Source organism: Camellia sinensis, chromosome 10 (assembly GCF_055761805.1).
Source record: "Camellia sinensis isolate YWXY chromosome 10, ASM5576180v1, whole genome shotgun sequence".
In the NCBI taxonomy this organism is placed as follows: Eukaryota; Viridiplantae; Streptophyta; class Magnoliopsida; order Ericales; family Theaceae; genus Camellia; species Camellia sinensis.
The window spans coordinates 26,855,290-26,881,542 of NC_138970.1; the positions used below are offsets into that span (position 1 = coordinate 26,855,290).

Below are 26,253 nucleotides of genomic sequence, written 5' to 3' on the forward strand. Positions count from 1 at the left end.
TCGTTTTTGGGCCTAGTCTCAGAGTAGATGGGCCTATAAATGGTTAGCTCAATGTAATATTGTTGGGCCTGATTCTTTTAAAAAGTTGGGTTTGTCCAATTAGAAGCACAGAAGTGTGAGCACAACTTTTTCTAAGTCCACCCACCATTTTGAACAAAAGTACATAATTTAAATTAAAAGTCTTGTGTTGGTGACAAAACTACATGGTTCAATTCACTCACTATCTTTTTTTCTTTCTTTTTTTCTTTTTTCTTTAATCTAATACGGGTGAGTGAATATTGTCTACCTATAAGATTTTTCTTAGAAACAACATGTGGACAATGCAATGCCATACTTCAGGATTGCTTAGGTTTTTAGAATTTTTTTAGATTTTATAATGTGAAAAAAAAAATTAATGTGTCTGAAAATGATTTTTTTAGTTATATCGAAAATTATGAATTACATCTTTGACTTTTTTTTAGTAATTTTTTTTAACATGTTAATGACTTTTTGACTTTTTTTTTATTATAAATATTTTAACAAAAAAAACAAGTTAAAAGTATTGTTGTATGAGGAAAATAAGATGCTAATTCCAAGGATAAATAAAGATATTCACAAACAAAATTCTAAACACAAGATTCCTCTCTCTTAGGTAGATTTTTGTGAGCGTGATTATTCAGTATTTTCGGATTATGGGCACGTAGTACTCCACAAGATTTTGATTGGTAAAGAGAAAGAGAGGCCCATGATTTATGTTGAAAATGGAGAAACAACATGGGACTAAGTAATTGATGATTGGTTTAAAATATGGACACGTGGTGTTTCAGAATTATTGAATAATTTTCCATTTTTGTGTTGCTTCTAGCATCATTTTTCTAGGTCTTTGGAACTAGACTTATGTGCCCAGATTTGTGTCTAGAAATTGAGTGTATGGTAGAGATTAAATGAGTGTAGTGTGAGTTTGTGTAAAATAAATCTAGGCCATATAAATATTTCTTAATAAAATTTCTTAGTATTTTTTTTTTAAAAAAAATTAGCACACAAAATATTCATGTATATTGTCAAGATCATATATATTTCTATACAAGTAATATACATAAAGATCAATATTTATAACTTTCAAGTGAGCTCTTGCTCACTAAACTTTTGATAATTTCCCAGCAAAATCAAGCTCATACAACCCCCAAACCAATCCCACCGATCCCACCACCACCGGCACAGGCCCAAACAACCACAACAGCAAAGAAAAGGTTATGCAAAGCACTCTGTTTCCAACAACAGCCAACACAAACCCTCTCTCCACCATCCTCTCAGTGTATCCCTGAGACGAAAACCGATCGCCCGACTCATTGTTTATCAAAAAGCTCGAATCGACCAAGCACCCGAGAGCTATGGAGCTGCAGAGAAAACTTACAGAAGAAAACACTGAGGCCGAGCCGTACTTCACTGCTAGGATCTTGCTGGACTGTGACCCGAAAATGGAGTTGGTGAAGAGGTGGGTGGCGGTGTAGGTACTGTTGGTTAGGGCTGCTAGTGAGAGAGTTAGGAGAATGGAGACTGTGGATGTGAGGATGGTGGCCATTAATGTGTTTCTCAAGCTTTGGACTGCTAGCATGCCCATCTTATCATCACCCTGAAAGCACAGTATGAGGAGATGAATTGGTATTAGTTCTGATATAACTGTATCAGAAGTATTAATAGGTTAAGTTTTTTGATGAGTTAGAAGTTAATAATTTATTATGGTATCAAAGTAGATCATGTGTTTGCACCTTACTGTCTACTCGATAAGTATATTACTTGGACAAACGAGCTTGGCATATTTTTTAAAGATAGTTTGACTACTTGCAGGAGTGTGTTGAGAATTTAGATGATATAGTAAGTGATTAACAATTTAACAAAATTATATGTATTAAGAATCAGGTGACGCGATCGTGAATTTTTAAAAATTATGATTAGTCACAAAAAAGAGTTTTGCAGTCTCTGAATCAATTGTATTTGCTATGAATTAATCATAACGATGTAAATTAAGTTGTTAATCGCCTATGAAACAATACGTGTCGCGAACAAATCAATAAATAAGTAATTTTATTGCTACTAGTATGTATTAATATTTAAAACTATGTTATGCTATATATGTGTCAATATTTAAAACCATAATATATGTATATATTTATGTGTGTGTGTGTGTGAAAATGAATGTGAAGAGATTGGGGGAAGGGCTTGCCTGTTGCATGCCTCGCAACCATTCTCTTCTCCTTTGTGCGAGCATTCCAAAGGTGGTTAGAAAGGGCTTGTTCTTGAAGTTGTGCCATAGGAGGGCATGGTATCCTATTGTAAGGAAGAGGCTCAAAGGAACCAATATGGTGTCCAGATAAAGAATCGCCCCCATCTTTCAGTCTCATACATCCAAGGGTTTAATGGTTTTGTAGACCAAACAAAATGACTATATATATATAAAGAAATTATTAGATACTCTCGAAATATAAAAATTTTATGAAGCATAAAAATATAATTTGAAATTCAATAATATTATGTTTGGTTTGAGAATTTGAAGAGGGATTTGGAAAAGAAAATAGAGAAAGTAGATGAAATGTGAATAAAATATACTTAAATTTCACATAGTTTCACACACTTTTTTCCTTTCCATTTCCTAATCCCTCTCCAAATCCTCTAATCAAACACAGTATAAGTGAACTTATGGTATAGATTTAAAGTTGGTAAGATATGAGTCGCATTCACAATGAATGTAATTCATTGATTCACTTTTTAAGATAAATTTTTTGATGAATTATCTTTTATCTCTTAACTACATAAAAAGGTAACTCAATATTATTTCACCCGTAAGTATTTTGTAATGAGCAATATCTAATGATACTTTAAAACTATTAAATATACTCATTAGTAATATTGCATGCCCAAAATTTAATTTTAAAATATCAATATATATTTTAAATTTATTTTATATGTGAATCTCAATATACATTAATTCAATCACAATCATACAATTACATTGTGGATAGCTATTCAATCACAATCATACAATTACATTATGGATAGCTTTAGTGATTATCCATATAGATATATAGTCTCTCCCTCAATTATTTCGTAGTGGAGTTTAGGTCATGATCGAGAAAAGGAAACATAGGCACTAATATTGATTACTAATGGGTTGCTTTGTGTTGTGGAATATTTCTAATGGACAACATGGATGATACAATGGGGTCAAATCAATTCCAAAATGGCCCGTCAAAAAGTCGAAATTGTAAAATTTTCTTTTGAATAGTTCAATTATCAAGTTACTTGGGTGATAATTAAAAAATTTAAAATAATTTAAAAAATTATGGAAGGTCTTAATTTTTAAAAAACTTAATTAGATATAAAAGTTTATTTTGATATTTTGAGACCTTAAAAAACCATAGACCGCTACTGGATTCAAATAAAGAAATGTCATAAAAATAATCTAAGCTGGGTTGGTTATTATACTTAGATTTAGAAATTAAAGGTTTAAAGTAAGGTTGGATATCTTTAAAAAAAAAAAAAAAAAAAAAAAGTAAAGTAGAGTTTTTTTTTTTTTTTTTTAAAAAAAAGTAATATTTTAAGATCTTTGTTCAACTAACATCCTTAGTGTGAAGATTTTTTGAAATAATTAATTGGGCAAAAAGTACCTTTTTTTTTTTTTTTGGTTACAAGAAAATCCTCCACTCTTCTGCAGGTTCAAGGCAGCCCCTCCCAGAGATCATCAAGGTATCTTGTTGTTTGTTCCAAGTAAGAAACTATAACCTGAGAATTTGTCTCGACCCCCAAGACAAGTTCTACTTAAGTCAAGACTCAGGCAGCGGGGGAATATCGAACCCACACCAAGTGCTATGGTAACAACAATTTGAGGCTTAACCTCCTAACCAACTGCGTTACACTCAAGAGATTGGCCCAAAGAATTCAAACTTGAAATCTAGAGTCTTAACCCCAAGCCTTACCAAGTGCGGCAAAAAGCAATTAACCCTCATGTGATTTTGGGTTGGTGCACATGATCCCGTGACATTTTAAAATATAGAGACACCTTTCCTATAGTTTTAGACTTATTTGCAATTGCCACACCGTTAACATCTATGTCAAAAAAATTAATTTACCCTTGCTGGTACAGACGCACTCACCTCCACACACACGTCACGTAAATGCACTTTCCTTCTCTCCTCTCTATTTCTCTCTCTACACAGCATATATCACATCACATCACTCAACTCACTTTTTTAATTAAAAAATTAAACAAATTTTATTCATTTTTATTTTAATAAAATACATATAATTTTTAATATATATATTCAATTTTTATAAAATTAATATTATTCAAAACAATATCAACAAAATCTTTAAAATAAGACTAATATTTAACATATTTAATAAAAATTTAAATTAATAATTCAAAAAATATATAAAAGAACTTACATAATTAAAATAATTTGTATGATCTGAAATTAATGTAAATAAAAATTATTTAGAATTATTTTTTAACAGAAAATATTATTTGTATTTACTAAAAAAATGTAAAGACTAATAAAAAAATATTAACTCAAATTGTGCAAAATTAATAATAATAATAATAACAACAACAACAACATTCAAACTACACAAATGTTAATTTAAATTGTATAAATAAAAAATAATAATAAACCATACAGATAATAAAAATTAAACCATACAAATATTATTTTGTGTTTTTATTAACTCAAATCATACAATAAAAATAATACAAATTAATACCAAAAAAAATTCACTAAAAATAATCAAAAAAATATTCACATATATTTAAGCATTAAAAATAGTTTCAAAAAATTATGTCATGAGAAATCCAATTCATCGTATTTGATTGAATTTTGTCTTCTATTTTTCTAAAAAATAAATAAAACTAATTTGTTAAAGAAAAGATCAATTTATTATGATTCTATAAACAAATTGTATAATAAAGTTTAATAATATAATCAAGTGTTTCCCCTCAGATATTGTTTGTAGGAGACATTTCAATATTCCTAACAAATTGTATAATAAAGTTTTAAAAAAAATAAATAAAAAAATAAAAAAAGACAGTATAAAGTGGAAAACAAATTAAACAAATACATATCAAGTGTTTCCTGCTCCAATGTTGCTTGCAGAAAACATGTCAATATTCCTAACAAATAATATAATAAAGTTTAAAGAAAATTAAACAATAAAATTAAAAAATAAAAAAGACACTATAGAGTGGAAGAAATTTTTTTTTTAAAAAAAAATAGAATATTTGATTAAATATAATAAATAAATAATAGTTAAAAAATTAAAAAAATAATAAACAAATTAAAATAAAAAGAAGAGGGAGTACTAATTGTTCCATGATGGTTTCACTTTTCCCTCTAATTTGGGTGGAGTACAACATCCATTTCAAATCATATGGAGGGTAAGGTCATTTTGGTCTTTGACCAAACCATTTTTGAGAGAAAAATTATCAAACAGAGTAATACTTGCACATGGGGCGCATGCAGCCCATTTTCCGTTTATTACGATGAAAAAAGTGACAGTTGCAGATAAGTCAAAAATCATAAGGAAAATGTTTGGTAGCTCAAATTTTTGTGGCTCAAATGGCTCAAATCTGTCAAAACGACGTCGTTTTACACTCAAAATCTGTCAAAACGATGTCGTTTTGACAGATTTAAGCTATTTGAGCCACAAAATTTTGAGCTACCTACCATTGTCGAAATCATAAGGGAGGAGTCTGTGCATATTTCTAAACGTTAATGGAATCATCTGCAACATCCCAAAACCTTAAGAAATTAAGTGCTTATTTTATATTGTTATTTTAAATTTATGTGTAGTACATTCAAATTTAATATTAAAAGCTTTATCTAAACTATTAAATATAAGGGTAAATTATATCAACATCTTCTGAGTTTACTCTTAATATGAATTTCCCCTTTACATTCTAGAAATTACATCCCCTTTCTTGAGGTTTAAAATTACATTACAAAATGCCCCCTCTGTGAGTTGACCGTTAAGTCAACTGCAAAATTTGGGTGATATCATCAATTATTTTTTGAAAATACCAGTCAGTGTGTTTGGTTTAAGTTTTCTGAATTAAATTTTTTAAAAATTGAGTTTTTTGTTTTTTTGTTTTTTTTTTTGTTTTTAGTAAATATTTTTAAAATTTTAAGCATTTTGTTTTATTTTTTTAGATGCACTTTACTTAGATGTATCTAAAAAGTAAAAAATTTGTGAAAAAATATTTTCAAAAATAAACAAACACATAAAAATATGAAAAATATACTAAATTTTCATATTTTTTTGTATTTTTGATATTTATTGAATTTTTAAAAGATTTTTTCACAAAAATTATATTTTTTATGTATATCTATGTTAAGTGTGTCTAAAAATTTTTTAAAAAAATTGCTTAAAATATTTTAAAAAATTCAATAAAAATAAAAAAAATATGAAAAATAAGAAAATAAAATTTTTTAAAAACTGTTTTTAAAAAAACGAGACCAAACAAGCAGCCTTTATCAGATTTCTCTCATCTTACTGTTTATTTTTTCTCGCCTCGTACACAAGCAACTACCCACGGTACCATTACCCACTACCACAAATGATAAAAGACGTAAATACATTACTATAAATACATATATATATATATATATATAGGGTCATTTTAATATATACACCATATCAAAATTATGATATTTGTAGTGTTAATTCTTACAAATATAATAAGTAAATTGTTTGATGATATAAATGTTGGGGAAAACTACTCACATTACATAATTTCACATTGTATATCGCAAAATTATGAGATGAACAAGACAAACCTTCAATCTCAAGAAAAATAACATGCTGAATAAAATACAGATAAAATATAAAATGGTTAAAGGAAGCAAACCGAAGCCTGTGTGATACCACAGTCTCCTTAAAATAGATTCGCTGCCTCACCGTTGGGTGCTGGAGGTACGCCGGCGTCTACTTCCCAGGATACAACGGTTTTCACCAGTTATAACAGAAGCACCTTTTGATTAGCTTAGCGAACAGACAACGGCAGCACTCTTTCTCAGGAAGAAAATTATAGGAGAAGTAAACTGACGGTGTATGGATGTCAAGGAAAAATTCTATATCTCTTTTCAAGGAATAGGGCCTCCTTTGATACACCATGGGGGAGAAGGGAGGAGCCTCTAGCCATCAAGGCTGGCAGCTAATGCTAGCAAAACTGGCCAATCAATTTTGTAAAACTGATAAGCCTTAAATGTGTGAGTTATATACACATTTATGAGGCAATTTTTTATTCAACCATTTTTCTCCAACAATCCCCCACATGAATAAAAATTAACCGAATACAACAAACGCTCAACGTTTATCAACAAAGACTCGGAAAGAGAGAGAGCACATAGACTAACCCTGCATCAGAAAAGGTAGCTGTTGGCCTTGAACCTTTCGTAGTGAAAGCCTATCGGATTTACTGGCTGACCAGTGAACGTGATGTCTTGAACTGTTCTGCCATTTATGTAAACTGAGACAATAGACCTCACACAGGAGTTAGTCCAACCATTGTTCTTGTTCTCACTGGTGTGTCCGGTATGGCCCTGGAACACTAGCCTGGTTCTGTGAGTGTTTTTAAAGAATTCGACCTTGGCAATTCTTAAAAAAATGGCCCCACTTCGCACTCACATAGGTGACCTAGATACGGTATTTCATTATACCACATCACTAAGGTCATTAAAAGCATTAGCTTAACGTTCCACCCCCATAGGGCATCACTGTATAAAGGAATAGGCAAAAGGATTTACCTCTTCAGTGACTCACTCGTTACACGAAGTTAGGTTGTCCCTTTGAACCTAGATCTTGGGATCTCCAGTCAACTAGGTTGGGTTTTCCGTTCCAGTAACCTTTACTAAAGGCCTTAACCCCATTCCTCTTGACGACTTGTCTACTAACTCTCGAGTTAACCCTTTGGTTAGCGGATCCGCAATATTGTCCTTAAATTTGACATAGTCTAGAGAGACAACTCCATTTGAGAGTAGTTGTTGTATGGAATTATGTCTACGACGGATATGTCTAGACTTTCCATTATACATATTACTCTGTGCCCGACCAATCGCTGATTGGCTATTGCAATAAATACTGATAGTTCGCACAGGTTTTCGGCCAACATGGAATATCCTCAACAAACTGGCGAAGCCATTCAGCTTCTTCAGTTGCTTTATCTAAAGCAATAAACTCAGATTTCATCGTTGATCTCGAGATACACGTTTCCTTGGCAGATTTCCAAGACATGGCTACCCCTCCGAGGGTAAATACATAACCACTAGTGGATTTGGGATCTTTTATATCAGATATCCAATTTGCGTCACTATACCCTTCTAGTACCGCTGGGTATCTGGTATAATGCAGCCCATAATCCAGGGTGTAACGGATATACCCCAACACCCGCATAATGCCCTTCCAATGAGTAACATTAGGATTATTCGTGTATATACTCAGCCTACTAACAGCGTAGGCGATATCCGGCCTTGTACAACTCATCAGATACATCAAACTCCCAATAACTCGAGAATATTCTAGTTGAAAGACATTCTCACCATTATTCTTGGTCAAATATAGACTTAAGTCTACCGGTGTCCTAAACATACTTGTATCTGACTTTCCAAATTTCTCAAGTATCTTATTAACATAATGAGCTTGAGAAAGTACAATACCACCAGATGTTCTGGTGATCTTAACACCCAGAATGACATCTGCAAATCCCATATCCTTTATGTCAAACTTAGAGTTTAACAATCTTTTGGTAGCTTTAATCATTTCATCATTGCTACTAACAATGAGTATGTCATCAACGTATAGACATAAAATGACATAACCTTTGTCAGTGTCTTTAACATATACGCACTTATCATACTCATTGATTCGAAATCCATTTGACAACATAGCATTGTCAAACTTCTCATGCCATTGTTTGGGAGCTTGCTTCAAACCATACAATGACTTGACAAGCTTACGGACTTTCTTATTTTTTCCTGGAGCTGAAAACCCCTCGGGTTGCTCCATGTAGATTTCTTCATCTAAATCTTCATTTAAGAAAACTGTCTTTACATCCATCTGTTGTATTTCTAAACCACGTAAAGCTGCTATTGCAATCACCATGCAAATGGATGTAATCCTTGTCACAGGTGAATACGTATCAAAGTAATCCAGGCCTTCTCGTTGTCTGCATCCTTTGATAACTAGCCGAGCTTTATATTTGTCAATTGACCCATCCGCTTTCATCTTTCTTCGAAAGATCCACTTACTCCCCAAGGCCTTATTGCCTGGGGGTAGATCCACCAACTCCCAAGTATGGTTCTGTAAGATGGAGTCAATCTCAATCTTAATTGCTTCTTTCCATAAAGGACTTTCAGGTGAAGTCACAGCTTCATGGAACGTTCGAGGTTCTCTCTCTAACATATAAGTCAAAAAGTCTAGACCAAAAGACTTTGTGGTTCTAGCCCTTTTACTCCTTCTTGGCTCATCTACTTCATCAGCTTGATCATCTACTTGATCAGTTATTTGATCAGATGTTTGATCATCCATGTGATCATCTATGTGATCATCTATTTCTTTCATGGAACTCGAAACCCTGTCTTGGGGATGACACGAAAATACATCTTCAAAGAAATATGCACTTCTAGATTCCATGATAGTATTCTTGTGTATATCTGAAATATCAGACTTGTGCACAAGAAATCTATATGCACTACTATTTTGTGCATAACCAATGAAAATATAGTCCACGGTTTTTGGACCTATCCTAACTCGCTTGGGTGTAGGTACCGCCACTTTTGCAAGACACCCCCACATTTGTAGGTATTTATATGAAGGCTTGTGACCTTTCCACAACTCATATGGAGTCTTGTCCACTTTCTTCCGTGGTATTCTATTAAGAATATAATTCGCGGAGAGAATTGCTTCCCCCCATAAGTTCTGTGGCAACCCAGAACTTATCAACATTGCATTCATCATCTCTTTCAGCGTCATGTTCTTCCGTTCAGTAACACCATTTGACTGAGGCGAATAAGGCGCTGTGGTTTGGTGAATAATTCCAAATTGAGCACAAGTCTCGGCAAACGGGGATTCATACTCACCACCACGATCACTTCTCAATGCCTTGATTTTCCGGCTTAATTGATTCTCAACTTCATTCTTAAAAAGAATAAATTTATCAATAGCCTCGTCTTTGCTTTTAAGCAAATACACATAACAGTATTTAGTGCAATCATCAACAAAAGTGATGAAGTACTTATTGCCACCACGTGATTGTACAACTTTCAAGTCACACACATCACTATGCACTAAACCCAAAGGCTGGGTACTTCTTTCAATAGAATGAAAAGAAGACCTTGTCAATTTTGCTTCTACACAAGTTTCACACTTGTGTTGTGGATTAATCTTGAAAGATGGTATGTGATCTAACTTGATTAATCTACGTAAAGAGTCAAAATTTACATGACCCAATCTACCATGCCATAAATTAGGGGACTCAAGCATATAAGCAGAAGAAGAAGCTTTCTCATTAATCTTAGGGATAAGTGTCATTACATTCAATTTAAACATACCACCTGACATATATCCCTTCCCCACATAGACCCCGCCCTTGGTCAACACAACCTTGTCTGATTCAAACACCATGTGGAAGCCATGCTTGCTTAGGAGAGACCCCGAGACAAGGTTCTTACGAATGTCCGGCACAAAAAAGGACATCGTTCAAAGTCAGTTCTTTTCCTGAAGTCATCTTCAGGATCACCTTACATTTACCCTCAACAGCTGAGGTTGCAGAGTTTCTCATAAACAACTTCTCCCCGTTTAAAACCGGTTCGAAAGTTGTGAACATTCTCTTCTCTACACAAATATGGCGAGTGGCCCCAGTGTCCACCCACCACTCCCTCGAGTTTGACCCTACCATGTTCACTTCTGACACGACGGCTGACAGATGCATGTTGTCCACATCGTGTGACAATTCCTCCATTTCAGCCATATGTGCCCGGTTTTTGTGTTGGGAAGGGTTTTTCCTGTAGGGCTTCTTCTTCAGACAATCAACTGCCCGATGCCCGTCACTTCCACAGTTGAAGCATTTGCCATCGAACCTAAAAGTAGGCTCATTTGGCTTGTAGGCTGGCCTTTAGGAGATTCTTCCTCTAGCCCCCAACTTTGAGCTTTTGCCTATCAGTGGTTTTTTCCTCGCCCCCGAGGACTCACCATGCTCAACCATGTTGGCTTTGACAGTGGAGGTACTCCATTATTTCTTCCTGTTGTCCTCTTCAATCCGGAGCCTGACAACAAGCTCTTCGACTGTCATCTCCTTTCGTTTGTGCTTCAAGTAGTTCTTGAAGTCTTTCCAGCCGTTAGGCAGCTTCTCAATCAAAGCAGCTGCCTGGAATGACTCACTTAGGACCATCCCTTCCGCATGTATCTCGTGTAGAATCACTTGGAACTCTTGGACTTGACTCAGGACAGTTTTAGAGTCCACCATTTTGAAGTCCAGGAACCGGCCGACGATAAATTTCTTTACCCCAGCATTCTCGGTCTTGTACGTTTTGTCCAAGGCATCCCACAACTCCTTAGCGGATTTCTTGGCATAGAACACGTTGAAAAGCGGATCCGCCAAGCCGTTCAGAATGTAATTCCGGCATAAGAAGTCTGCTTGTTTCCAAGCGTCCAGAGCCATGAGCTTTTGTTTATCTTGCTCATTCTCCTTTACAGCTGGTACATCTTCACTCAGAAACCTCGCAAGGCTTAGAGTAGTCAAATAAAACAGCATCTTCTGCTGCCATCTCTTGAAATTCACTCCCGTGAACTTCTCCGGGTGCTCGTGATGATTGAGCGGTCCTCCCGGAACAGCCGGAGTAACAACAGGAGGATTGACCACAGAGGTCACAGCAGGGGTTGGCAAGCCAATTGCCCCGGGGTTTGGATCCCCACCAACATTAGCAGCATCAGAGACAGTTGCCATTTCGAAAAAATTGCAGCAGAATTTTCACTATTCTGTATTTCCAGAAATCAAACTTAACACTAGAAAATCCCACAATTGGAAATTTAATTCAAAACTAGCCTCACCACGCAACCTAGAATCGAACATGGTCAGAAAAGTTTCTAGGAAAACTGGAGGGGTCACACCGGTCCCACTTAAAACCCAGTTAACCTTAGACAAAACTTTCAAGAGCATGTTGATTCCTAGTCCATGGGAAACAACTTTAAGAATTAAATTTTCCAAGGGATGAACTAGGTTAAACACACTAAGTTCCAAACTGTACAAGCAATTACAACAAAATTGCTATAATAATTACAAGCAAATAAAACGTGCTTTACATATTGGTGAATAACCACAAATGAACACCCAAACAAACAATTGCTTCAAATATTTAGTCCAAATTAATCCTTTTTCCCATTTTCATAGGTATTCCTGCAATAAAGAGTTAGCAGCAAAATACAACAAAATATCCCTCAACTTTTCTTTGCTTTTGGCAAAGTAGTGATTGAAGGGGATGGTACTAGCAAACAAACTAATAAATAACTGTAAGTAAAGATTAAAACCAACCCTTAAGTTACACATCTAGAATTTAAACTAAAAAAACTATAAAAAATTAATTACATAATAAACATGTAATTAACTATATAAGTTACAGACCTAAATTAAATATAATTAAACCATATTTTAAATTGGTAAAGGTTACATATGAACTTATGGTACACTAAACATGTAATTAATTGAGGCAAGTTACAAACATTTTATAACTCCTAAATACTTAAATCACATTACTAGGCAAGAATTGCAAATGACATGATTAACATGCAAATAATTCTAGAGAAATTAACATGAATTTAAATATAGGCAAGTTATAAACTTTACAACTCCACACCTAAATTAAAGATTAATAGATACAAGTTACATGAAAATTCACTACCTAATAAACATGCTAGAAATGTAAATTACACTAAAAATTAAACCCGAATGAACATGTAATTTATATTGTAAATTAGAAGCATGTGAACTAGAAGCATGTAAATCTAGAAATATAAGGCATGAACCGGTACACCATAAATTAATAAATTAATTAGAAAATACAGTGAATTAATGTTGCACCAATGGAACTCTTCTTCCCTATTGATAACAGTGGCCTATTCCATGCCATGGGAAGACCAAACAGTAGCATACACAAAATGGCAAAATCAAAAGCTTAACATGCATCTAATAAACCAATTAACTCGCTAGTACTACCAGTGGCCAATTATATGCAAAATTATTACACACACCTATAAATATATTAATCTAATTCTATGATAAACGTCGAATTTATTTTAAACTTGTTGGGAAAAACTACTCACATTACATAATTTCATATTGCATATCGCAAAATTATGAGATGAACAAAACAAACCTTCAATCCCAGGAAAAATAACATGCTGAATAAAATACAGATAAAATATAAAATGGTTAAAGGAAGCAAACCGAAACCTGTGTGATACCACAGTCTCCTTAAAATAGATTCGCCGCCTCATCGTTGGGTGCTGGAGGTACGCCGGCATCTACTTCCCAAGATACAACGGTTTTTACCAACTATAACAGAAGCACCTTCTGATTATCTTAGCGAACGGGCAACGGCAGCACTCTCTCTCAGGAAGAAAATTATAGGAGAAGTAGACTGACAATGTATGGATGTCAAGGAAAAATTCTATATCTCTTTTCAATGAATAGGGCCTCCTTTTATACACCATGGGGGAGAGGGGAGGAGCCTCTAGCCATCAAGGCTGGCAACTAATGCTAGCAAAACTGGCCAATCAATTTTGTAAAACTGATGAGCCTTAAATGTGTGAGTTATATACACATTTATGAGGCAATTTCTTATTCAACCATTTTTCTCCAACAATAAAAACATAAAACTCATATAGAATTTTTATACATAATGATATAACTAAATGATAACCTTTTATTTTAAAACAAAACACCCATAAAGATGTCTTATATTTGCAATGAAGCCACAGCCCCTTTATTTTTATAGTGTTTTTTGTATGAATTTTATATGTGGATATCATTTTTCTAATCATAATAGTTCACAATCAATGTTACAATGAGTCATAACTAATGTCACAATGAATCATAATCGAATTATAACCAAATCATAACTAACACCACAATAGATCATAATAAAAATTCACACACGTCATAACTAAGGCATATAATAATATGAAATTCTCATAATTTTATTTACTATGCTTGGTTGCAATTTTCTGAAAATTAAGTTTTTTGTTTTTTGTATTTTTTGTTTTTAGTGAATATTTTTAAAATTTTAAGTAATTTTTTTTATTAAAATAAATTAAAATAAAAAGGAGATGGAGTACTAATTGTTCCATGATAGTTTCACTTTTCCCTCCAATTTGGGTGGAGTATAACATCCATTTCAAATCACATGCAGGATAGGGTCATTTTGGTCCTTGATCAAACCATTTTTGGAGGAAAATTTGTCAAACAAAGCCCACTTTTTGTTTATTTGGATGGAAGAAGCAACAATTGCAGATAAGTCCAAAATCATAGGAAAGGAGTCCGTGATATTTTTAAACATTAAGGGAGTCGTCTATAACAACCTAAAATCACAGGAAATTAAGTGCTTATTTTATATTGTTATTTTAAATTTATCTTGTGTAGTATGCTCAAATTTAATATTAAAAGCTTTATCTAAACTACTAAATTTAAACTTAATTTTCTTTTCTTTACTTTTTAATGAGTATTATATTCTTTAATTTTAATTTCTATAAATTTAAACATAATCAAATTTGTCTTGTGCCTCAATTTGATCATTATAGTTTTTTTTTTTTAACTGAATTTGGTCATTGTAATTTGAATTGTATTAATTTTGCATTTTAATTTTCCATAATGTGTCTCAATTTAGTTCAATATATAAGATCCATTACGAAATTAAACATGAATCAATGACAAAATTGTCCATGCAAAAGGAAATGAATTTTTTTTAATTAAATGCTAACCCTTCAATTACTTTGAAAAAAGTGAATGAATATTTTATTAGCTGATTTCAATAAAATTAAAAAAAAAACATAATATGAAAATTTGAAAGTGAAAATTCTTAATGCAATTAGAAATACAATGATAAAATTTACACAAAAGAAGGAATTATTCATAGTCCAAGTTTGGACGGTATGGAACAATCCGAACAACAAATTTGTGTCACATTGGCAATTTTTGTAAATTAAAAGTTTAGCTTTTATGTACCTATTAAATATTGCATCAAATCTTTTACGTATAGATCTTAATAGGTGAATTTATTATTCAATAGGTCTTGTAAGAATTAATGACATTTTTCATCAAACACTATTTAAAAACATCACTAATTGTTCATTTTTAGCGATAGTTTGAAAATTGTATCATAAAAAATATTATTAATTATAAGTTTTAGTGACAATTTAAAAAAATTGTCACAAAAAAATACTAATTTTTTACTTTCAGCGACAGTTTGAAAATTTTGTCACAGAAAAACGTCACTAATTGTAAGTTTTAGCGATAATTTATAAAAATCGTGACAAAAAAAAAGTCACTAATTGTCAATTTTTAGCAACATATGCAAAAAATTCGTCACAAAATTATTTTTAGCGACGATTTTATTAAAACTTATTTTTAATAGGATTTGATAGAAATTAAATCCAATTATTATAACCTATTGATAATTTACCCATATTAAATTTGTGAGATGAACAAAATCTAAACAATTAATTTACAAAAGTATTGATGTAATGACTATCAGTTGCTCAGACTGAAATCCAATTCAAGTGGGGGAGGAGCTCAACCCAACAGAAAAATTTATGAAAACTACAACAAAAATAAAGATTGCTGCTATTAGGACATCATTTATTATTTTGGACCTTCATTTTTTTAGACTTTTACTTATAAATTTTTAAACCTTTAAAATTTCTTTCATTCTCCAAAATAATACCAAAATTATCCTTATAAAAATTTCACCCCCACACCTCAAAAAACCATTATCTCCCAAATTCCTAATAAAAAAAAACTCCCCAAAACCCATTCTCTCTCTCTCTCTCTCTCTCATGACGATGGAAGAAAAATATTTCTAAAGTTAATCGATTGGTGTAAAGAATGTGTTCTCTGCGATCTTCACTTTTTTCTTCGCATTAGGTGCCTATATCTTCCTTCAATTCCATTCATTTCTTTGATTAACCCAAAACCCTAAAAATAGCAAACGTATGTATATATATATATATATATATGTGTGTGTGTGTGTGTGTATGTATAGTTCAAAAGGAGTAAATTCGCATTTTGCTCAATCGCAATCTCACTCCTCTCCAATCCCTCAAAGTCTCTTTCCTCTCTCTTTCATTGAGAATGTTCAAACATGTGTTCCCGAACAAATAAACTATGTTTGGGCCTGTATTCCCAAACAAATAACCAATGTTCAAGCATGTGTTTCCGAACTTGATAAAAAAAAAAGCTCCCACAAATGTAAACAATTTTAACCCTTCAAAGTATATCAAATTTCAATGTGCGGACCTATATTCCTGAATTTTGGTCATATGTTCTAAAGTTTAGTATCGAAAAAAATACAAACATTTTTCACTATTTTTGTTGTGTTTTTCAAGAAACTTACCCTTACAAACCCAACCTCTTCTGAGTTAAGAACAAGATCAAAAGTATGAACCTCCTCTAAACTTACATTGTTATCCTTCTCTCGTCTCATGGAAGTTGTGGTTGTCGGAAAAACTTTCACTCATTGCCATTGTTATTGCTATTGCCATAAAAATGTATGTAATCAAATGGTTGTCGTTACTGCCGAAAAGTTTTCAAGGTTTTGAGGATAGGTGGGATTTGAGGAAGAAGGATAGGTAGTGATAGAGATAGGTGCTCTTATAAACCATATCTCATGATTTAGTAGGTATATAGCCTTAATTGTGAGATAGGGTGTCTTAAAATGATTAATATTCTCTTTTGTAATTTCATTTAAGGTTTTATTGTAATAAAAAAATCAAAAAATGGAGGGTACAAAATAATAAATGAAATGCTAATAGCAACACTCAAAATAAACCCCACCTTATTTTTTTTCTCCTTTAATATCTTTTTAAAAGAAACCCTTCCTCATTGTAACAGCATACTTTGGTAATCTTTAGGGTAAATTACACAATTTACTTTTACTTTGATCGGTTTTGTAGTTTATTTTGAATTTTATTTTTGTCCCTCTAATTTTATACTTGGTCTTTTTCCATTTACAATTGGGCAAATTATGTTCATAGTCCCTATATTTTGATCTTTGTATCATTTTGCTCCTTGTAACTTTAATTGTCTCAATTTTGGTCATAAATTTATGATTTTGCCTAAATTTAGTCTAATTACTAACAATTGTTAGTATTTTTTAATGAAAAATATGCATATAAGCATTCATTTGGCATCTCAATCTTGGGCTAAAATAGCGACAAAATGACAAAATAGGTTAAAAAGTCAATAAGACAAAATATCACATCCAAACCATAATCATTTCATTTTTTCTTTTACAAAAGTCAAAAAAATCAAAAAGTTCATCCCAAATGAGGCTTTTTAACCTAGGCTAAAATAATCAAAAAGTCAAAAAGCCAACCTACATCCCAAACAAAAGTGACATATGTTATGCTTTTAGAGTCGAAATAATAAATTTGTTCAACTCAGTGAGTTAATCTCAAATAATTTAGCGATTATTTTTCGTAAAAATACTAGACCAAATTGACACAAAATATAAAATCAATGGTCAAATTGAGCCAATTGAAAGTGTAGAGACTAAAATGACACTAGAGGCAAAATGTAGGAGTAATTCTATTTTCACATCCCACTTAGTCTTTGTATACTGGAATTAAATTTTTATTATAATTTTATCATTAAACAAAATGACCTCTATAAACATTAATACATAACTAATCTTAAAACTAAATTTTCTCTATATATATCTTTGACATAAAATTTTGCACATCTTTTGGAAAAACAAAAAGGAAAAAAAAAATCCAAAAACATATCGTGTTAAGGCCTACATTTTTTTTTTAACTCGAAAAAGATGCTCTATGGTATCGTTATTGCATCCGTAGGCCCTGGCCCCGTGGTATCCAGTTGCCAACCAGATTTAACCCAATCCTTAGGAAGGGACCCACCATCGAGACACCAATAGAGTTCAGCCACACGCCACAAAAAGCGTCTAAGGTCAATCAAAATACAGTGCGAGATCTCAAAGAAAGCTAGCTGAAAATCAACCATTTTTCGTACCTGCCAAGATTTGAACCTGGGTCACCCCTACGAAGAGAACTGTATTCTTCACTGGGCCACCCTTGGTAGAGTGCTTAGGCCCACATTGCTTCTCCATTGTTTTTCACTTTCGCTATGGTTGAACTTTATTGTTCCTCCTGTCATTTTTTATTTGTGCAATAAAAGATTTGCAAAATAATATATGTGTAAATTTAGAGAAGAATATTACTGTTTTTATAACCAATGTAATGATGAAAATGTGATCTTTTATGAACAGAAGCTAATTTGTTTTTTTTCTTTTTTGGCGACCCTCATTCAAAAAACCAGTGTCAAATGAATAATGCTATATGCACTAATTGATATACCAATTAGTGTACTAACAGATGATGTGATATAATTTTAAAGGTTTTGGGTATTTATAATTTGTATAATGGATGGGGTCATAATTTTGAACTAATAATGTCATACATATGTTGGTATACTAGTTGATATACCAATTGGTGTATGTAGCACCATCGGTGTTGAACAGGTGCAATTTATTCAGAAATCAACAGCCAAAAATTATTTCATTTATTTTGAAAATTATCTTTTAAAATATCTTCCTTTATTCGGTTTATACATTTCAGATGTATAGAAAGTGGGTTGTTTGGTAGTTGTGTATCAAACGAAATCATTTGCTTCGTATGTTGATTCTGAATAAATCCAATTAGTTTTAAAAATCAATATCGAATAGGTTATTTTTGTTTCTTCGCCAACCAAGGTTAAATGACCATCGAAAATGGTAAAACTACAACTTATTTTTTCAAGTTTATTCTATAATAACCGTAAAATAGGCGGGTAAAAATTATCAACATCCGATAATGCAATGGAGCTCAATGTAGGTTTCAATAGAGCTGAAGAATTGTTGAAAATGTGCCGAATTATTGCTGGATATGTCGAAGTTACGGGTGTGATGTGTGTAAATGTGTTTTGTGTTGTGTGTGTACAAATTACAGGTTAGGGGTATATTTGAAATTTTTGATGGATAAAATGAGAAAAATATAATGTAACTAAATTAATAAGTGCATGAATTAAGAAATAATGTTCACAAAGTATAAATGGTGTATAAAAATAGAATTATCCAAAATGTAGAGATTACTAGTGTAATTTGCCCTCTAAAAAAATTTGAGTAAACTACCAATAATTTCCATAAAGTCTTATTGAAAATAAGTCCTAATAAAATCATCGCTAAAAATACTTGTTTGTGACAATTTTTTGCATATGTCGCTAAAAATTGACAATTAGTAACTTTTTTTGTCACGATTGTTACAAATTGTCACTAAAATTTGCAATTAGCGACTTTTTTGTGACGAACTTGTCAAACTATTATTGAAAGTTGAAAATTTATGACTTTTTTGTTATGATTTTTTTAAACTATTGTTAAAACTTCTAATTAGTGATTTTTTTGTGACAATTTTCAAATTGCAACTGAAAATTAACAATTAGTGATTTTTTTAATAGTGTTTAATGAAAAATATCATTAATTAGGATCTATTGGACAATAAATTCATCTATTAAGATTTACAGGAGGAATCACTGCTGTGCTAAAGGCACAACAGTGACTGTTGTGCTTTAATTTGAGGTACATTATGGACTTATTTTTATGATCTGAACCGTTTATTTTGTAGGATTTGCTGAGTACTTCATGTCTACCAAAAATCATATTAATCGGATATCAATAACTATATGATCGAATTGCATATTTTTTATGCTATTTCTCAAATTGCATATTTTTTGTTATCAATCATATAGTTATTGATATCCGATTAATATGATTTTTGGTAGGCATGAAGTACTCAACAAGCCCTACAAAATCAACAATTCAAATCATAAAAATAAGCCCACAATGCACCTCACATTGAGGCACAACAGTCACTACTCTGCTACCAATTTCAGATTTACATGTAAGTTCCCTTTAAATTTTTAGGGACAAAAAGACCACATTGTAACAAAATTTAAATTACAATGAGCAAAGAGAAATTTTGTTCAAATTAGAGGACTAATGTGTAAATTAAGCTAATCATCATTTCAGTTGTTAGCTAATGTAAATCCTTTCTTCGTCTCAGTTCCCTTCGCTTTCCGCTTTACACAGAGAAGAGGACAGAGGCGAAGAGAGAGAGATGAAGCGAAGCTATTGGCATGGTAGTAGAGATTGGCTAGGGTTTATAATAGGGTTTGTGTATATATGCGAGTCAATCTCACAAGTCTCTGCCTCAATTCACGAGTACAAAAACGAACCCTTCACTGTTCAGTCGAATGCTTTCTTCTTCCATGGAGGCAGTGAAGTTCTCTACGCTTCCAACGAAGGCAGGTCCTTTATTAGGTACCAAAACTCAAATCTCACTGTGCTGCGTTGTTTATATGTCTTGTTATCTATGGATTGTATATTTGAAGTTAGTGAGTGAGTGGTTGATTGAAATAATTTTAGAAGCCGAGGTTTATTAGGGTTTTGTGATTTGGGTTTTGTAATTGTGATTTATGATGATATGTGCTGATTTTTTGAATGCGTTGCATTTACGCTGATGCATTACTTAACAAAAAAATTAAAGTTTTATGCTATACAACAACATTTTCAATAGTTGAAGGGATGATTGAAAACGCCCTAATATTTGAATGTGAACTTTGATTTGATGAAACCATGATGTTTGTTGTTTTTTAACATTGTTATTGTTATTAAATTGATGTGTGATGCTACATTTTTTAATGCCTTAATGCTTAAATCTTTTTTTTATTATTTTTTATTTAAGACAACAATTATTGTCATATCATGATTTTTTATTTTTGTGGTGGTGCTAACATCACTCACATTTTTTATTTGGTGCCCCCCACCTTGCTATAATTTTTTATTACAATTTTACACCAACATAAAATTCATTCCTACCTTTGTCACTATCCAAACCCTAGTCCTAAAACCCTTCCCACCCAGCCATCATCCACCATCACCACCGTCTCCACCACCCCAACCCACTCAACCTTCGGCAGCCACCCCCAGCTCACCTCCAGAGAGAGAGAGAGAGAGAGAGTTTGCAAAGAAGGAGAAGGAGAGGGGGTTCGCAACGGTGCCAAGGGCTATGGGAGGGGGTTCTCATTACTAGGGAGGGCTGCGGGAGGGGGTTTGCAGAGGTGGGGGAGGAGGGGCTGAGCTATCTGGATGTGATATGAACAAAGTTTGTGGTGCTTCAATTTTCATAAGCTCACTTTCTTGCTTTGCCCTGTCTATTTTACGTTAGAAATGCAATTACTTAGATCTTTGAATAGTTAGGTGTCTTAATCAAATAATAGTAGCACATGGAAAGTGATCAAAGCTGATGTCTTTTTCAATGGTCTTACAACTATAAAGGGATTCTTGTAAATTTGACTTAGAAGAGATAATCTCCTAAAGAATCTGACCTGTAGTTTCTCCAATTGGAAGTTGCTTACTCTGACATTTTATATGACCGTGAGTTTTATCTTTTGGGGAGTTTTGTTCCTTTTGTGTTCGTTACATGTTCTTTCCTTTCTTAGTTACTTGAAACTGGCGTGGAGGGCTTTTTACAACTATCAAACCTGGAATTTTGTGGAAAATGCAAGGAAATTAATTTTGAAGGATCATCAGTCTTCCATGAATGTATCTAAGGAATTTACATCTCTTGGAAGATATGGTTATGGAGCTAATGACCAAATTTACAAAAGCTATTTATTTATTTTTAAAAGAACTTTTTATTTGTTAATGTTTGTCATGGGCGTATCCTGATTTGAATTAATTGGGCAACTGGTTCTGATTTCCCAAATAGTACTTATGCTCTTTAATACGTAGATCCTTGCTTTAGTATTCATGCCAGATCTCAGTCTAACTGATGAATTGCAGATTCGAAAGCATCATCTTTGTGAGGACGAAAGAGTCCAGTGATAAACAGAATGAGATGCAGACTAGGACTGGATTGGTTGAAGCTATTATAGTTGAGGTAAAGGACAAGGAAAGGATTGGAGGCGCTTTTCTAAAATCTGATGCAATATGTTGCAACCCAGAACTTTCCAAGGATAGATCCTGCAAGGTAGGGGAAGTTATTATTGACAAAAAGGTAGACAACCCTGAGTGGCCAAAACGCATTCAAACCTTCTTCGAAGGAAAAAATCAAGAAGCTAAGATGGATATGCTATCTGTTGAAATAAACAACACTGGAATGTACTATCTTTATTTCATGTTTTGTGATCCATTTCTCAACGGCACAGTAATTCGGGGTAGTACTGTGTGGAGGAACCCAGAAGGTTATTTACCTGGCAAAATGGTCCCTTTAATGACTTTCTACGGAATCATGTCTTTAGTTTATCTTGCACTTGGCTTAATGTGGTTTTTACGGTTTGTCCAATTTTGGAAGGATATTATACAGTTGCATTATCACATTACAGCGGTTATTGCTCTTGGAATGTGTGAAACAGCTCTCTGGTATTTTGAATATGCAAATTTAAATGCCACAGGAAGCAGACCAATGGGCATTACATTGTTGGCAGTAACCGTTACTGCTGTTAAAAAGACTCTGTCTCGCTTGCTTCTTTTGGTGGTTTCAATGGGCTATGGTGTGGTGAAGCCTACCCTTGGTGGTGCAACCTCAAGAGTACTTCTTCTTGGTGTGATTTATTTTATTGCTTCAGAGGCACTTGATCTTGTTGAACATTTGGGGAACATCAATGACCTCTCTCAAAAAGCTAGAGTATATTTGGCGCTTCCTGTTGTTTTCTTGGATGCTTGGTTTATATTGTGGATTTTCTCATCATTGTCCAAAACACTAGAAAAACTTCAGGTATTTTTTCTCTTTCAAAATCATCCTATTCCAATGATATACTTATGTTCTGTATGAACATTGAGATATCTCAATTTGTCTTCAGTATATACACTATACAAATTCTTAATTATTCAATTTAATAACACAATGGGTTGGTTATAGGTCCCAGTAAAATTCATGGCTTATATCTACTAAATTTGACTTGTTAGGTCATGTGGGTTGCATGCTTTATGCATATGTTGTTCATATATTTTGCATGAATTGATGTTTGTAAATCATGCGGATGTGTTTGTGTGTGTGATTGAAAGACATGAATAAATAAATGGATTTCCACATAGTTGGGCCAATTTTCCATGTAATTGATCTAATGCATGACTTGGCATATTGTGAGTGTGATTTTTACTGCTGCTAGAATGACAGTTTGATCGAGTGCTAATTTTATTTTACGTACAAAACTGTGTTTGGAACATATGTTAACGCTTTCTCCCCCCGAGTAACAAGATGATCGATGGGGTATGGAAACTATACTTTTATTCGTATTGTGCAACCATTGATTGTTTCTCTTCCTCTCCTTTTCCTGTTTATCTTGAGTGTAGATGCGCAGAAGCATGGCCAAACTTGAGCTCTACCGAAAATTTACCAATTCCCTCGCAATATTTGTGCTGCTTTCTATTGCTTGGATTGGCTATGAGGTAGTACCCTTTCTTGTTTTGTTTCACAACCTAATATTATATATATATATATATATATATATTCATGGCTTCATAAACATTGATGACTGATGAAAACTGGTCTGATGATCTCATTTATATACTAACCTCAATGAATACTGACTATTGACTCATGTTGGCTCAGCTGTACTTCAATGCAAGTGACCCATTGAGTGAGTTGTGGCGAATTGCCTGGATAATTCCAGCTTTTTGGACTCTGCTTGCATTCTCTCTCTTGGTGGTGATATGTGTTCTTTGGGCTCCTTCAAGTAACCCAACTAGGTATCCGTTATGACATCGACACCTTCATTTTCTTATTTTTTATTTTGTCTACTATTCATAAACTATATGAACAAACTCTTTGGATGGTGATGGAGTTATTGGTTTTATTGCCTTTTAGAGTTGTGGCAGGGCTAGATGTTTGCAACGAGACACCCAACTTACTAAATTAGTTGAGCTTCAAACATAAATCTGAGGTGGCTTAACCCATTAAGAGTGTTGTAACTTTGCAGATACATTTTAGTTTTACAAGTGTTATAGGGACCTATGTTACATAGATGTTGAGATAGGACATGGACACATGATACATAGACGTTGAGATGGGACATGGACACATGATACATACACCTTGAGGTGTAAATTCTGAAATAATATAGGACACACCTCCAGATATATGCACTGCCTATTAATATATATGCATAAGTTATCATCCAGAAAATGTAGAAAAAGAAGAAGAAATGTACACATGTATAGGCCTGCAAAGGCCATTCCCAAGTCTCTTCTATAGAAATTTATGCTTTTTAGTTTTAGAACAAATACCATTCAAATAATAGTATTAGTACTAGTTGTGGTGGTGGTAAAAAATAGTACTTTAGTCTCCATTGGATTGGGGTCTGTGAGGAAGTAGATTGGGCATAGACTTGACCTTTTGCACTCTTTGCACGAAGTGGGTGTCCTCGGGTTTGAACCCACAATCTATCAGGTTAATAAGCCGAGTTTTAACCATTGAACCAGTAGCCACTTGCCTTCCCGAAAACAAAAAAAAAATATTTTGCATTGATAAAAACAAAAAGCATATTATTGAACTTTAAGTTATCTAGTGCTCCAAATACAAGATCCAAACACACTCTTTGCATGCAAAGGGGCTTAGCTATTGGAGGAGTGATGGAGACTTAATAACACTCACTAGGTTAGAACACAACTCAATGTAGAACAAATCTTTCTCTCTTTTTTTCTTCTAATCTTTTCATCATACAGAAATATGCTATTTTAGAAGATGCACCATATAGAAATGATCGTCGTTAGGCTAATGTTAGTATTTTAATATATATAAATTTGGATACTCAGGTATGCATACTCAGCAGGAGATGACTATGATGAGGAGGCCATCTCACTTACAAGTAGTGGAGTGAAGGTAGCCGGTGAAACGGACCAGGTAACTGTGCTAAGGGAAGATCTTGAGGAGGATAAGCGAGAATAACTGTTTAACCTCTGCTTGTGAAAAGGTGAATTGCCTTTATTGTTGTACAGTCTGTATTGCATGTACAAAGACTGGCAAATGTATATACTAGAATCAACTGTGATGAACTTGGACAGTAAAATCAGGAAGCTCTAACTGTAATTGTCTGATCACCCCTTTCTTGAGGTAATGAAAGAGAGAAATTCAACTAGGGTGCGTGCTCTTTTATGTATCTGTTTGGGGTTGTATTACCTTATACAAGTGGAAGGAAGCTTACCATTTGCTTTGCTTGTGTATTGAGCCCATCACTTTGGGAAGGTTAATCCTTCACCAAGAGGCAGGAGGCTCTGCGCTGGTCTGCTTCTATTGGGAGTGACTTCTTTGGGTTTTTTTTTTTTTTTTTTTCTTGGTTAACTTCTTTCTTTTTGAATTATGTTTTTTTTTTTTTAATATTTTTTATCTTTTCTAGTTGAGATGGACCTAAAAAGTCAGAAATTGTGACTCAAAAGTTGAAAAAAGTATAGCATAGACAAACATAAACAACATAAAAAAGAACAAGTTTTTTTAGTTTTAGCTAATCAAAGTAGAAAGGTCTGGCTTTTCTTCAAGTAGCGTTATATTCTCACAAAGTTATCTCCCATTTAGCACTCGTTTGGCAAGCCAATTTTTGGGGTTAAAAGGTTATTTTAGTCAAAAAAATATATAATAGGCTAAAAAGTTAATAAAATAAAATATTACAATAAATCATAATCATCTCATTTTTTTTTTAAAAGTTAAAAAAATCAAAAAATTTATTCTAAACGTGATATTTTAATCTCAAATTAAAATAATTAAAAAGTCAACTTACATTCCAAAGGAATAATTATTACAATTTTATATTAGGGATTTAGTCCAACAATCCAAATTTAGATTTCTTCCTCTATAGATCCACGGGGCTAAATTAGTCTGTCCATAAGGACAAGTTGTCATAAAATGACCAAAATAAGCAGATATATATATATATATATATATATGGTATATACTCTCTCAAATATCATT

General features: G+C 33.0%; 2 protein-coding genes and 1 long non-coding RNA gene across 3 annotated transcripts; 1 reads left to right on the forward strand and 2 right to left on the reverse strand.

The window, feature by feature from the left end:
• Nucleotides 1–1,012: 1,012 nt before the first annotated feature.
• Nucleotides 1,013–2,420, reverse strand: LOC114294863 (uncharacterized). Its single transcript, XR_014341859.1, has 2 exons — nucleotides 2,204–2,420; nucleotides 1,013–1,612 (listed from the first exon to the last, which is right to left on the reverse strand). It is a non-coding gene; the product is annotated as an uncharacterized LOC114294863 (long non-coding RNA).
• Nucleotides 2,421–11,257: 8,837 nt separating this feature from the next.
• LOC145800240 (uncharacterized) lies at nucleotides 11,258–11,779 on the reverse strand. Its single transcript, XM_082889898.1, has one exon. It carries the CDS (start codon nucleotides 11,777–11,779, stop codon nucleotides 11,258–11,260), a length of 522 nt encoding a protein of 173 aa, XP_082746024.1.
• Nucleotides 11,780–20,237: 8,458 nt separating this feature from the next.
• LOC114294864 (uncharacterized) lies at nucleotides 20,238–25,426 on the forward strand. Its single transcript, XM_028239038.2, has 5 exons — nucleotides 20,238–20,606; nucleotides 22,131–23,064; nucleotides 23,643–23,738; nucleotides 23,902–24,038; nucleotides 25,104–25,426. Exons 1-5 carry the CDS (start codon nucleotides 20,404–20,406, stop codon nucleotides 25,234–25,236), a joined length of 1,503 nt encoding a protein of 500 aa, XP_028094839.1. The 5' UTR covers nucleotides 20,238–20,403; the 3' UTR covers nucleotides 25,237–25,426.
• The last annotated feature ends 827 nt before the right edge of the window (nucleotides 25,427–26,253 follow it).

Bases quoted from the DNA above. Each gene is read 5' to 3' on its own strand.
- LOC145800240 (XM_082889898.1), bottom strand. From the start codon at position 11,779: ATGCTGTTTTATTTGACTACTCTAAGCCTTGCGAGGTTTCTGAGTGAA.
- LOC114294864 (XM_028239038.2), top strand. From the start codon at position 20,404: ATGAAGCGAAGCTATTGGCATGGTAGTAGAGATTGGCTAGGGTTTATA. The intron at 23,739-23,901 runs GTAGTACCCTTT...ATGTTGGCTCAG, and splicing joins TTGCTTGGATTGGCTATGAG to CTGTACTTCAATGCAAGTGA. The intron at 24,039-25,103 runs GTATCCGTTATG...TTGGATACTCAG, and splicing joins CCTTCAAGTAACCCAACTAG to GTATGCATACTCAGCAGGAG.